Source organism: Trachemys scripta, chromosome 12 (genome assembly GCF_013100865.1).
Source record: "Trachemys scripta elegans isolate TJP31775 chromosome 12, CAS_Tse_1.0, whole genome shotgun sequence".
Classification (NCBI taxonomy): Eukaryota; Metazoa; Chordata; order Testudines; family Emydidae; genus Trachemys; species Trachemys scripta.
In genome coordinates, this window is record NC_048309.1 from 33312276 (window position 1) to 33327376 (window position 15101).

The 15101-nt window shown below is 47.0% G+C and overlaps 2 protein-coding genes across 2 annotated transcripts; both read right to left on the reverse strand.

Moving 5' to 3' along the window:
* Window positions 1-498: 498 nt before the first annotated feature.
* Window positions 499-1434, reverse strand: LOC117885875 (olfactory receptor 10A4-like). The gene has a single exon (XM_034787399.1). It carries the CDS (start codon window positions 1432-1434, stop codon window positions 499-501), a length of 936 nt encoding a protein of 311 aa, XP_034643290.1.
* An 11566-nt stretch (window positions 1435-13000) lies between these two features.
* LOC117886043 (olfactory receptor 11A1-like) lies at window positions 13001-13957 on the reverse strand. Its single transcript, XM_034787675.1, has one exon. The coding sequence runs from the start codon at window positions 13955-13957 to the stop codon at window positions 13001-13003; it is 957 nt and encodes a 318-aa protein (XP_034643566.1).
* Window positions 13958-15101: the final 1144 nt, after the last annotated feature.

Here is a 15101-nt window from a genome sequence, read left to right on the forward strand (position 1 = left end):
GCGGTGTGGATTTGGCCCTATTGACTACCCCGGCATAGCATATTATAAAAGTGGCATCCCAGCCTGTGGGCAGGAGAAGAGAGAGTGTAGCCCTTGGGTTGTGCCAGGATGATGGCCACAGGTGATGAGGAAGACAATGGCTGACATTTCAGGCTGTTCTGCAAGGGATGGATGTTCAGGTGGACATTCTGTAGTATCTGTATCTACCTTGCTGGGTTAGAGTGTTTGTAACTTGGCTAAATGTGTTAATGAATTATGATAAATACAGATGGGTTTCTAAAGTGTGAGGGTTGCAACTGAACACATTGGGATTCCCAACTCAACAGCAATTTTAATACTACTGGGCCTGATGTTGGGACAAGAACCTGCAGAGTGATCACTGGGAATTCTTAAATAATCAGTATAATTATTATATGAATCATAGATTGGGGTACAAGAGGCATCTCCAAAACCATCAGAAGAATAAGAAAATAAATAACCAATTTATTCCCCCAGTTTTCAAATGAATATTTTCCTGGCCATCACCCTTCTCAGAGCTTCCTTCACCTCCTTATTCCTCAGGTTGTAGATCAAAGGGTTCAGCATTGGGGACACCACTGAGTAGAACAGGGAAAGCAGTTTGTCGGTGTTGAGGGAGTAGCTGGATTTGGGCCTCAGATACGTCACGATGCCGGACCCGAAAAACAAAGTCACCACAATAAGGTGGGAGGAGCAGGTGGAGAAGGCTTTGCTCCTGCCCGCGGCTGATGGAATACTGAGGATCGCTTGGAGGATACGGACATAGGACACTAATATGAGCAGGAAGGGGACCATGATGAAGGTGACAGTGATTGTGTAAACAGCTACTTCGTTCCTATAGGTGTCCGTGCAGGCTAGCTTCAGCAGCGGGGGCAGGTCGCAGAAGAAGTGGTTGATCCTATTGGGCCCACAGTAGGGCAGTGTGAATATGAAAGTTGTCTGCCTGACTCCCACCAGCACCCCAATGAGCCAGCACAGAGCTGAGAGCTGGAGGCAAATATCTATGCTCATCATGACTGTATAGTGCAGAGGGTGACATATGGCCACACAACGGTCGTATGCCATGGCGGCCAGCAGGCAGCACTCCGTGATCCCTAAGAAAGAGAAGAAATACATCTGTGTGGCACAGCCCAGGAAGGAAATACTCGTGTCTTCGGAGAGGAAGTTCACCAGCATCTTGGGGATGGTGGATGAGGTGTAGCCAATTTCCAGAAAGGACAAATTTCGGAGGAAGTAATACATGGAGGAGCGAAGGGCAGGGTCCATCACTGTGATCGTGATGATGATAATGTTGCCCACCAAGGTGATGAGGTAGAAAACCAGCACCAGAAAAAAAAGGGAAACTCGGAGCCCCAGGATGTTGGACAAAGCCACAAAGAAGAACTGTGTCACGGCTGAGTGGTTCCTGCTAGCCATGCCCTACAGCAGTTTTCTCTCTGTGGAGACAATAAAATTGTTCATGAACAAGTTGGATGAATCGTATACAAAATGTATCATATTGCCTCTATATAAATGCATGGTATGCCCACATCTTGAATACTGTGTGCAGATGTGGTTGCCACATCTCAAAAAAGATACACTGGAACTGGAAAAGCTTCAGAAAAGGTCAACAAAAATGATTGGGGTATGGAACGGCTTCTGTATGAGGAGAGATTAATAAGACTGGGACTTTTCAGCTTGGAAAAGAGATGACTAAGGGGGGATATGATCAAAGTCTATAAAATCATGACTGGTATTAAGAAAGTAAATAAGGAAGTATTATTTACTCATAACACAAGAATTAGGGGGTCACCAAATGAAATTAATAGGCAGCAGGTTTAAAACAAACAAAAGGAAATATTTCTTCACACAATGCACAGTCAACCTATGGAAATCTTTGTCAGAGGATGTTTTGAAGGCCAGGTGTATAACAGGGTTTAAAAAAGAACTAGATAAATTCATGGAGGATAGGTCCATCAATGGCTATTAGCCAGGATGGGCAGGGATGGTGTCCCTAGCCTCTGTTTGCCAGAAGCTGGGAATGGGTGACAGGATGGATCACTTGATGATTACCTGTTCTATTCATTTCCTCTGGGGCACCTGGCATAGGCCACTGTCGGAAGACAGGATACTGGGCTAGATGGACCTTTGGTCTGACCCAGTATGGACACTCTTACATTCTTATATCTATAATCTCTGACACACCAATTTCCAGTGATGCTTCCATTTGTGGATGCCCAGTGTAAGACATCCGGTACTTGATGCTCCAGGGCACTAAAAAGCCACGGCTCCCACGTTAGAAAGCCAGGCTCTCGGTGTCATAGCTCGGACCCCCAAACCCTGAGGCACCTTAGGCAAGCAGCTGGATCTGAGCATGTCAGCCTGGATCTCCCCGTTCTGGAGAACGAGGTGATGAGTTCTCTGTCTCGCAGAGCGAGCCGGGCTTCATTTCCCATTCCCCAGATTAGAGAGGCTGAGATCCCTGGCTCCACTTTGGGTGTGTCTACACAGCTCTTGGGAGCAGGCGGGAGCGAGTCTCCCAACCCAGGTCAGCAGACTCTGGCCAGTGGCCCCACCCACTTCCCTAGACTTCAAAGCCTGAACTCTGGCCTCGCCCACCACCTCACAGCTATTCTGAGAGCATTAACATGAGCCCCAGTCTGCCAGCCCGGACTGGGAGGCTGATGCCCGCTCAGCACAAAATGCTGTGTAGACACACTCACTGGAACTGGATCCTGCAAACCTTCGAGTGGTCCTGGCTCAAAGGCTTAGTCCGAAGTTGGAAATGGCTTCGCTTTGCTCCACAGCTCTCGGTTTCACTGCAGACATGCTGGGACACAGACCCAAAGGGAGTGCACAAAAACACTACAGACACTACCCACATTTCTACTGAGCCCCAGCGGTGATCTCGAAAATGACTTATTTAGAGAACGTGTAGAAGCCAGCCAACAATTCTACAGGATTCTCCCTTCCGTTCACTGCTCCAGCACGGCCTTGTGTCAGTCGAACGTGCTTCATTCTCCTCTCAGGTCAGTTTTACACAATTGTAAATCAATTGTCTTCAATAAACATACTCCTAATTGTCGTCTGTTGATATGAGAGGAGAATCAGACCCTTGGATAGTCAAGTGGTCTGTCTACCTAGTTGTCTTTTCATATGCAACATCTGTCCATCAATTCAGCTTCATTGTGCTTCTGTCTATACATTCATATGCAATTATCTATTGATCTATCTGTGCAAGAATTTACACTGGTGCTCCTCACTACAGAAACTGAGCATGTATCTGGTCTCATGCATACTTATTTATCTATACTTTCATATGCAAAGGGTGACCATAAGTTCCATTTTGGCGGGGATAGCTTCTTTTTAAGCCCTGTCGTGGCTGTCCTGACATTTCTGGCAAAAGTGAGCATTTGTCCCATTTGCTCTTGCCAACTTGATCAGTTGGCAAGAGCAAACAGGACACGTGCACACTGTTGTCAAAAAGTGGGGTGCGGAGGAATGTGCAGGGAGGTGAGCGGCCATGCCAGCCCTGCACAGGGTGGGAGGCAGGGCTCGGGTGATGGGCAGACAGGACTCGGGTGATCAGTGACGCCAGCCTTGCAAGGGGAGTGGATCTCGGGATAGCCTAGTGTGTGGAGGGAAGGGAGAGGGGCTTGAGCTAGCCCCACATGGTGTCCTGTTTTCCCTTTGGGAAATATGGTCACACTACATATGCAATATCCTATCTATCTATCTATCTATCTGACAAGGTGGGCGAGGTAATATTTTTTACTGCAGTGGCTCTCAACCTTTCCAGACTACTGTACCCCTTTCATGAGTCTGGTTTGTCTTGTGTACCCCCAAGTTTCACCTCACTTAAAAACTACTTGCTTACAAAATCAGACATAAAAATACAAAAGTGTCACAGCGCACTACTACTGAAAAATTGCAAACTTTCTAATTTTTACCATATAATTATAAAATAAATCAACTGGAATATAGTGTACTTACATTTCAGTGTATAGTGTACAGTCATTGTCTGTATGAAATTTTAGTATGTACTGACTTCACTAGTACTTTTTATGTAGCCTGTTGGAAAAGTAGGCAAATATCTAGATGAGTTAATGTACTCCCGGGAAGACCTCTGCTTACCCCCATGGGTACATGTACCCTGGTTGAGAACCACTGTTTTACTGGACCAACTTCTGTTGGTAAGAGATGGAACAGATTGTTCAGCATAAGTAGCTAACACGTATTTCAAGGGACAATTCAAGGTGAAGTGGCCCATTAACACCCCTCCAGTCATTTGCCTGTGTGAGGTCATTCGAGAGTGTAGGGACTGTCTGGTTTCACCCACATAGTTGCTATTGGGCATTTAGTGATTTAATGAACTCACTCAGGAAAATGATAGAAGACAAAGGCCATGTCTACACTAGTAATTTGTTCCACCTTGTATTTAGCTGGGATACACTGAGAATGTTTTCCAGACCTGAAGGAGAGCTCGAAAGCTTGTCTCTCTCTTGCCAACAGAAGATGGTCCAATAAAAGATATCACCTCACCCACCTTGTCTCGCTAATGTCCTAGGACCGGCATGGCTACAATGACACTATAATCATCCATCATTGATCTATCCCCATACACCCTATCTATCTATCTATCTATCTATCTATCTATCTATCTATCTATCTATCTATCTATCTATCTATCTATTTTCATAGCGCACACATTAAAACTGTACTTAGCAGCCCAGATCCTGATTACATTATTATGCTAAGTTCAGTGGGAGATGGTTGTGTAATTCCTTTAGGTTCCTTTAGAAATTCTAGCTATGAATTAGAATTCTTTGTACTATTCCTTAGTATAACAAAACGGTCAGAGGAGAGGAAGAGCACACCAGTGGCTGTCTCCCTGCTCCCTTGTACCATGTGTAGTCATTTATACCAATGCAAGGTGAGTGCAAAATGACTCTGTATCAGAATTACCCACTTGTACTGGCAGGGTCCCACACCTAGTCAGCACTCACATGTAAATGACTACACAAAGGTACAAAGCAGAGGAGAAAAAGGACCAAGGTAGAGCTATGCACCAATGTGCTTGGTTAAAAAGCAATAACGTGCAGAAAAAACATTGACTTTAAAAAATATTCTAATCTCATATAATCATGTGCTGTAAAACTTACGGGCAGCAGAGCGAACAGTACGTTCCCCAATGCTGAAGAGGCCACATCTCGAGGAGTCTGAGTATTTAAGTTCTTTTATGTCTCTATTGAGACAGGTTCCCTCGTGCATTGAATCCTTGCTACGTCAAAGATTCAGAGATGAGACAAGGACTTTTATTTTTTCTTTGGCATGGACAATAGAGGGTCCACGTTTCCAGGGACAGCTGTTTTGAACAAAGGCTGGTGGAAAATTTTTAATCAAATTTTTTCCACTAGAAAATTGGATTTTCAGTGAAGCGAATGTGTCAATGATAGGGTCTGGTTTGGGAGATGGGAATCCCAAAAACGTTTTGAAAATGGGACTTAAGTCTTTAAATCCCTGATTTGAGCTTATTACCCATAAAGAACCTCACTATTTCTCTCTCTGCAAGGCCCACGTAGGAGTAAGTGCCTCACACTCTTAATTTCGTTAGCCTCACAACACCCCTGTGATATAGATCATGCTATTGTCCGCAAATTGCAAACAGGGAGCAGATGCACACAGAGATGCGGGGCGGTGTGGGGGGTGTCCTTGAAAAGGTATTTAAGACCCTAAAGATGCAGATAGGCACCTAGTGGGTTTTCAAAATCGCCTACACAGGGAATGGCCCAATTCACATTCACCTGAGCAGCTACAAATCCCAGATTCAGGCCCCTGGGGGATTCACAAAACTGCTGCTCAGGTGCCGTCAAATGCCTTCAGTGCCTAAACTCACTGGGCATCTACTTTTTTGCAGGAAAATTTTCCCAGGTGCCTCTGGGCATGTGCTCGGCAGCCCCAGGCCAGCCATCCCAACAGCTGAGTCCCAGAGCCATGCACGAGCTGGGGGGAGATAGCCAGGCCTTTGCCTCACTTGCCCATGGGGCCCAATTGGGTAAGCATGTTCAGAGCTCACCTACCTGATTGGGCCCATATAGGTGAGCTTACACAAGGCGAGAATGGGCTGGAGTGTGGGGAAGAGGAGGACCTCCCTCATAACTTTTAGCCCAGTGGTTAGGCTATGTAGCTGGGGTGTGGGATAACCGTGCCTCAGGTTCCACCTCTGCCTCAGGGGAAGATGGGACTTGGACAGAGATCTGCCACTTCTCCGGTTTCATAGATTCCTAGGCTAGAAGGGACCACTGTGATCATCTAGTCTGACCTCCCGTATAACACAGCCCAGAGACCTGCCCCACAATAATTCCTAGAGCAGATCTCTTAGAAAAACATCCCATCTTGGTTTATAAATTGTCAATGATTGAGAATCTGCTGAGACCTTTGGTAAACTGTTCCAATGGTTAATTTCCCCTACTCTTACACATTTAAGCCTTATTTCTAGTTTGAATTTGTCTAGCTTCGACTTCCCGCCATTGGATGGTGTTAGAACCTTTCTCTGCTAGGCTGAAGAGCCCGTTAGCAAATATTGGTTCCCCCTGTAGATACTCTAAGATGGCAGGTAGGTGCTTAAATCCCTTTGTGAATCTAGCTCCTGGCAGGATTTAAAAATTTCATCGTAGAAGCGTATACACCCAAATCCCTATGAAAATCTGCCCCTCAGAGACCGAGCGATTTGCCCCAAGGTCACACACAAAGTTAGGGTGACCAGATGTCCCGATATTATCGGGACAGTCCCAATTTTAGGGGACTTGTCCCGCGTCCCGACCTTACATTGGTCAGGACTTCTGGTCACCCTATATGATGGGGACCACAGCAAGCTGGCGCCGCCGGAGCCACTCACCTTTCCTCCCTGGGCCCTGGGGCAGTGCACAGCTGAGCTCCTGGTGCGGCGGCGCCAGCCCACGGGGCCCGCCGCCAGGCCGGCAGGAGCCTGCACAGCGCAGCCCTGCCCCTACCCCGGGCACACAGAGAGGCAGTGAAGAGGTCTCGCTCTCCTGTGTGCTGCAGCGGGGCAGGGCTTGTAGACTCCAGCAGCGGGCAGAGAGCCCCCCCGCCCCTGCCCCTGACCCCCTCCCCTTGACCTGACCCGACCCAAGGAAGGAGCCAGAGGGACTGGGAGGGACCTGCCTGCTGGATGCATCCTGGGAGCCGCTCCAGGTAAGCACTGCTGGACTCACCTGGTCCCCTGGCAAGTCCCTCTGGGGGGGGGGCTCCCCTCAGACCCACTGCCCTCAGCCCCCACCCTGACCCTGTTCCCTCAGCCTTCCCCGCAGTGTCCCCCCTGTGCCCCACCCTCAATCCACTGCGTCAGCCCCCCTGATCCTGTTCCCTCTACCTCCCCCACAGTCCCTCCCCTCCCCCGATCATCTCACCTGACCCACTGCCCTCAGCCCCCACCCTGACCCTGTTCCCTCAGCCTCCCCCGCAGTGTCCCCTCTGTGCCTCCACCCTCAATCCACTGCCCTCAGCCCCCCTGACCCTGTTCCCTCTGCCTCCCCCACAGTCCCTCCCCTCCCCCCATCATCTCACCCTGCATGGATGTGGAAATCTGTCCCAGATTCCAGGCTGTCATTAGCCCCTGGGGCAAAAGATCAGCAGAGGTTTACAAAGGGAAGTTTTCAGCCTTTGCTCAGACCCAAACATTTTCACTTAACAATAAATAAATAAATAAATACCCAAACCCATCCTGACACCCATCTGCTCTGTCCAGATTTGCTGTTATCCCTGTTGAGGCCAAAGTGGTTTGAAAAATTAAAACTCCATGACACCATTGTGTTGCTTCCCACTGTGTTGCTCGTTAACAACTGATGGACCTGCCGATAATGAATAAAGATGAATGCCCTGGGAGCAATGTGTCAGGCAGACAGTTTGTCTAGTAGGAAAGTGAATGCTGAAGCCCTCACAAAATGCAGAGGCTTTTCTTAACCTGAGAACTGAAAAAGAGCCAGATACCCTGCATGGGTTTGAAAGTGACGAGAGCCTAGCGACTGACCAGAGCAGCACCAGGTTTGAAGTGACGAGGAGGGTCTGTGTCATGAAGTCTGCGTTTCCACTGAGGACTCTTCCATTGCCAGGGTAGCGCTGGTGCAGGTCTGCAGCCCGGCACAGCAACGCTGAGAGATGCCAGTGTAGACCTGACCCACTGCCCTCAGCCCCCACCCTGACCCTGTTCCCTCAGCCTCCCCCGCAGTCCCCCCTGTACCTCCCACCCCGAACCCACTGCCCTCAGTCCCACGACCCTGTTCCAACAGCCTCCCCAACAGTCCCCCTGCTCCCCCCAACCCACAGCCCTCAGCCTTGCCCTACCCCAAATCTCTTCTTCAACCTCCCCCGTCATCCCACCCCCATCGCTCCCCCTGCTGTCCCACCCCCTCAACTTCCCCCCATTCCAGTCCTGCTCCCCTCTGTCTCATCCCCTCCAGACCCTGTCCCTCTCCCCAACCTCCCGACCCTCCCCCGCCCTGCCCCACTCTACACAGCTCTCTCTACCCTGTCCCATATATGCTCCCCTCAGCCCCTACCCTACTCCCCCCATCCCAGTCCTGTCCCATCCCCCTCAGCCCCCCCAACTCCCCCAGTCCCAGTCCTGTCCCCCTCAGTTCCTCCACCCTGCTTCCCCTGGTCCATCCCCACACACCCACCAACTCCCTCGACCTCCCTCCCCCCAACCCCACTGCCTGGACCCACCCCCATCCCACTCAGGATATGCAGGAAAAAGAAGCAATGGGTTTAAATTGTAGCACGGGAGATTTAGGTTAGACATTAGGAAAAACTTCCTAACTGTAAAGGTAGTTAAGCACTGGACAAATTACCTAGAGAGGTTATGGAATAGCAGTCATTGGAGTTTTTTAAGAGGTTAGACAAACACCTGTCAAGGATGGTCTTGTTGTTATTACTCAGTCCTGCCTCAGTGCAGGGGTTTGACTAGATGACCTGTTGATGTCCCTTCCAGTCCTACATTTCTGTGATTCACACTGAATTGCCTTGTGCCACTGTCTAGTAGTAGTGGCACACAGTTCTCTGACATGCAGGTTTATAAAATTGTAGTTAATATACAGTTTAGAGCATAGCAATTTTAAAGCTCTGCATGTTCAGATCAACTGATCTGAAAATTGTGATCTACAGTATTCAAAACTATTAAGATGTGGGCTGAAATAAAATCAGCATGAATTGCTCAACAATATCAGTGGAATCAGCATTGCACTGCTATGTATTGTAAAACATTACAGTGAAATCTTGCAAGTATTACATAGCACGCCGCCTTGCCCAAGTGGTAACTAAGCATAACATCTTCCTGTTTCAACATTCTTAACTTGTATCCCATAGCTCCTAGAAGTTTTTTTTTTCAAACACTGAATGCTGCTAAGTTATGAGTTTTAACAGTTTTTTTTCTTTTAAACCACAGCACTGAATGTTATTCTAAAATTGTTTTCCAAATATTCTTAAACTCCCAGTTTATCCCCCGCTGATGTTCATTGTGAAAAGTATTGCAGGTCTAATAATATTTGGCGCTTTTGTAATTCACTGTCCAACGTGTTTTGTGCCCTCCTCTGGTGGATTTTTAGAGGATAACTGTATAGCTACCAACTAAGGGAGTTATATCTTGAACTCAAGTAGTAGAAGCTCATGCTTTTAAGTCTGGATAGCTCGGGTTCAATCTTTGGTGACTAGCTATGATGGAGGTTGCTACACTTATAATCCCTTTAATCAGAGGTTCTGAATATGCTTTGTTGTAGGCAGAGCTAGCCTATAGTTAAGCAACCGAAAATTTAGAATGGGAAGTGTTGAAATGTTGGGAAGCCTTATAATTTTGCCAGTCTGGAACAAACATCCCATCTGAGGGATGGGGGCGGGGAGAGAGGAGAGTGAGACAGGACCAGAAAACTGGGACAAGGAATCCAGAGCAGTAGTGGGGGGCAGTTGAAATCAAATGAGGAGCTGGGGCGGGTTACACAGCAATAGGATAGACATAGACTGGAGGGGACGGGGAAGAAGGGTCTTTGACTACTAGAGACCACTCTGTTCAGGAGCCTGGGATAGACCCAGGATTCCTGAGTTTCACAGTTCCTCTTCTGTCAGCAGATATCTGTGAAACCCAGTGGCAAAAAAAGTGTCTCATCCCCCTATAGAGCTGATCTATCACATATAGGATGACAGCCTACTGCGTCTGCCATCACTTACTCCATTAGCTCAAGTGGCAGAAGTCTGTGCAGTGGATCTAAAGGTTCATAAGCAGGGTTGGAGCCATGCGAGTTTCACGATGATTCCACATGCCAGAATTTCTGGGGCAGTTCAGTTTTGATTTTTACAAAAAAACCTGGGGAAATGCATACAGAAATAGAGTGACCAGATGCCTAAATAGGGGAATCTCAAGCAGGAGTAGAGAGTTTATTTTATCTCTGTATTTATACACTGCCATTGGGACTTCGGTGCACGAATGGATCTGTGGAACTCATTGCTGTGAACAATCGAATTAGTGCATACTACCCAATTCCATACCAAGTGGTCGAGCTGGTTGGGCCAATACCCCATTTTTCTGTGAATATTCAGTGGACTCATGATATGGACAAAAGCATACGAAACCTGCAGGGGCAGCTCCCTACAACTGCCAACAACTGGATACATTTAAAATATACACTTTGGGATGGCGTTAACAGGGTTTTAACCCTGTCAAAGGAGGATAAGCAGTGTTTATGGTGGTGGCTTGGATGTTGGACTATATTATGATGGTCAGGGCTGACAATATTACCGTGGATTATTGTGGCTATTGGCCTATTGTTAAGTATGCTAATTTTGCAATGTATACTACGGTGGTTAAGGGGTGCACAGACCCAGAAGGTACAACCACTAATTGTCACATATAAGTAATGTAATAGGCCCTCCTCCCAGTGTACTAGACCTTCTTGGGCCCACTATAATGGGAAGTCTGGAACACTAATCGGAATAGGTGTAGTATGCCCGTACAAGAGAAGGTGAAGGATATTCTACTGCACAAAGGGCAGTGGGACAGATGGAGCATCGACACATTCCACCTTAATGCCTGCCCCTATCAGGAAATGTGTCGCCATGTGTCCTATGCTTTTCCAGGGATACCTGGGCAGGAGGATCCCAAAAGAAAAAGAAAGAGGTGAGGTGTTAGAATATAGATAGTCAGGCCTGCCTGTAAAGGCCTATACTTTAAGAACTTAGGTGTATTTTTATCATTTAGCTAGTTACAGGGGTATAAAACAAAGAATCAAAATCACACTCCACCTGTGTACGGGCCTTCTCTCACTAGGACAGTCTGAGGCCTTGTTCTTAGGCTAAGGCCGTTGGCTAAGCAGCAGGGACAGCCATAACCTGGGAAGCATATGGTCACATCCTCACATCCCAAACCAGTCATATTGAAATAAGGTGGTATTGGGCTGTTAGGAAGATGATCCTGTCCTGATAGTGCCCATCACCACCAGATAAAGAAACAGATCTTAAGATAGCATCCTGTCTGGCAAGAAATCACTTATCAGTGGTTGTGGTTGTGAAACCTTCATTTCTGTATTGTTTTACCTTTATGGCCCCGACTTTTCTGTTGTTAATCTGTCTAGTTCTCTATTTGTTTCTGTTTGCTGTATAATTAATTTTGCTAGGTGTAAGTTAATTAGGGTAGTTGTATATAATTGGTTAGAGAATTATGTTACAATATGTTAGAATTGGTTAGTTAAATTTCAGTAAAATAATTGGTTAAGTCATAGCTGAGAATATTACTATATAAACTGGGGTCAAACAGGAAATGGAAGGGAAATTGGAATCATGTTTGCTGAGGAGGAAGAGAATAAGGACCAGGGACCAGGGACACAGGCAAGACTCTGCGGTGTCAGAGCCGGGAAGGAGGATCTGGGGTAAACATTCTGTGGCATCAGAGCCGGCCAGGGGGACGCGGGGTAAACGTTCTGTGGCGCCGGAGCCGGGAAGGGGGATGTGGGGTAAACGCTCTGCGGCGTATGAGCTTGGAAGGGAACACTGGGAAACACACTCTATCGGCATATAGAGATAAGCCCGACTGGTGTGAAGGGCTTCGGAATATGCTTGCTTGGAAACTAACCCCCATAAACATCGCTTTGTCTGCACTTCGGACTTCTGGTCTTTTGCTGCTTGCTGTCTGCGTGACAAGAACCAGGGAAGTGGGAGGGTTGAGGGAAAGCCCTCTAACACTGAGGTGTCCAACTCCCATTGGAATCAACAGATGCTATTCTGAAAAAAACCCACTAGGTGTCTTACCTGAATCCTCAGGCACCTAAACACCTTTACAAATCTGCCCCATAATCATCCCTTGTCCTGATGGACAGCAAACCCTAGGTTACTGCAGTCCACGAAGGGCAAATGCAGCATGTGGAGTGATAGGCACTGGGAGGATGTAGACCAGTAACTCCTGGACAAAGATTCTATGCTAAGGATGCAGCTGGAATACAACATGGGATTGTCTTATCTGTTAAATCTGGGGGGGTAGGAGGGGAGGGGCATGGACCAGCTCTGCAGCTAGTACTAACTTGCACAGCTCCACTGATTCAAACAGGGTTATGTCAGTTTACACCAGGTGGGAATGCAGCCCAGGACAATAGAACTTCAGAGTTAGGAACTGACCGGTCAACTACACACCTTGTTTAGAATGGAAAGTACACCATCAGGCAGCAGCAGAGGGGAAAGAAAAGCAAACACAGTACAGAGCTGTGTTAAACATAAACTACTAAAAGAATTAAAGGGAAAGCAGCATTTTTCTTCTGCACAGTAAAGTTTCCAGGCTGTATTAAGTCGACGTTCAGTTGTAAACTTTTGAAAGAATAACCATAATGTTGTATTCAGAGTTACGAACATGTCAGAGTTACGAACAATCTCCATTCCCGAGGGATTCATAACTCTGAGGTTCTACTGTAGTTTTCATTTTTAAATCCCTCATGCTCCCTTTTTGGCTCTACCTCCTTTGAAAATCCAACAGTCTAGTGGCCATTGTCCTCAGGGCATCATTCACATCCTTGTTTCTCAGGGAGTAGACCAGGGGGTTGAGCAATGGGGTGACCAGGCTGTAGAGAAGGGAGAATATTTTGTTTAGGTTGATGGCTGCACTGGCCGTTGGCACCATGTAGACCATGGCCAGAGCCCCATAGAAAGTGCTGACCACAATAAGGTGGGAGGTGCAGGTGGAGAAGGCCTTCCGCCTCCCAGTGCTGGAAGGGTTTTTTACTACTGCCATGATGATGAATGCGTAGGATGTCAGGGTTAGCAGGAAGGGGATCAGGGTGGCTGTAGAGGAGAGTAAGAATGCTGCTAAGGTGATCAGGTGGGTGTCACTGAACGACAGCTTGACCAGGGGCATGAAGTCACAGAAGAAATGGTCAATTTCATTAGGGCCACAGAAACGTAGCCTGTAAATCCAGGCCATTATCACCGGGTTGAAGAGGAAGCCACCCAGCCAAGAGCAGGAAGCCAGCTCGACGCACACCCTCGCACTCATGAGGGCCGTGTAACGCAGCGGGTTGCATATCGCCAAGTAGCGATTGTAGGCCATCACTGTTAGCAGGAGGATCTCGGTGGCTGCCTGGGAGCCAAAGATATAAAGCTGCGTGACACAGCCACTGAAGGAGATCACCACACCCTTCTCAGCCAGGAAACCTTGCAGCATTTTGGGGACGATGTTGGACGTGTACCAGATATCCAAGAAGGACAAGTTCCCTAGGAAGAAATACATGGGGGTGTGAAGGCCTTGGTCAGTCAGAATGGTGACAATGATCAGGGTGTTCCCAGCCACGGTGGTGAAGTACGTTAGCAGAACCAGCACAAAGGGACCTATTTGGAATGGGTAGAGGATCCTGAACCCGTGGAGGATGAATTCTGTAACGTCGCTTTGGTTTCCCCTCTCAACATCTGCCATGTGAGCAGTGTCTAGAGAAAGCACAGTGCACCATTCAAGCACAAAAGACAATAAACCAGAACAATTCGGGGACTAAACACAGCCTTTATAATGCAGTCCTATGTCAATGAATGGCTTTCATCACTGTGGTTGCAAAACCAAACACCATCAACTCGAAGAAGGTTGATCACCACTGACAAACTGAGAGAAATGGAATGTCTTACTACCCGTATTAAATTAGTCATGGAGCTATTCAAGGAAAGATGGGCCAAATGGAACAAAATGAGAGGAACAATCACCCATGGAACTGTCACAGATCAGTGGATGAGATTTTCCAAAGCTGCCTAGGGTATTTGGATGCCAAGTTCCCATTAATTGAGCATCCAAGTCTATTAGGGCACTTTGAATATTCCCACCTCTATATTTACATGCTGTGGGCATGTAGGAGTTTGACATACAACTCCCATTAAACTACAAAAACCTCACCTGTAACTCACTGAGCATTATGATCTACACTGACTCAGTTCTGCTGGGTCCCCAGACCTTTTTATTAGTCGCCAACCACTCTTAATATTTGTGCAAGAACATACTGTGAACTGTCAATAAGTCTCCTTATTTTAAATAAAAAATCTGGGGCCAGAGTTCCAAAGGTATTTAGGCACCTAAAGATGCAGATAGTTGCTTAGTGGGATTGGCAATGACACCGAAGCAGTGTAAGTGCCTAACTCCCATTGTAATCAAGTGGAGTTAGGTGCCTAAATGCATTTGAAAAAATTCAGTAGGCACCTTATCTGCATCTTTAGGAGCCTAAAAGCATTAAAAAAAAAAAATCCTGGCCACTTGTACCTAAATTTAGTTCAGCTCTGCAAAGGAACTATTTTTAAATGACCCCTTTTCACACCACAAATGAAGCAAGAAAGATGAAGCTCTGTTCCGTGCTGATGAAGTCTGACCGAATTGAAATTGTTATTGTTTTTAGCAATTCAGTGCCTCTGGGGTACAGCCTACCCAAGTGGGGGGGACACAGCTTTACAGTTAAGAAGTATTGGAAGAGTGAAAGAGGTGACAGAGAGAGTGATTCCAAGTGGCTTTCCAGTTGCGGTGTTGGAATTAAGAAGTGAACAGGAGGAGACAAAGAGAGAAAGTGTTATCAAAATCTTTGATC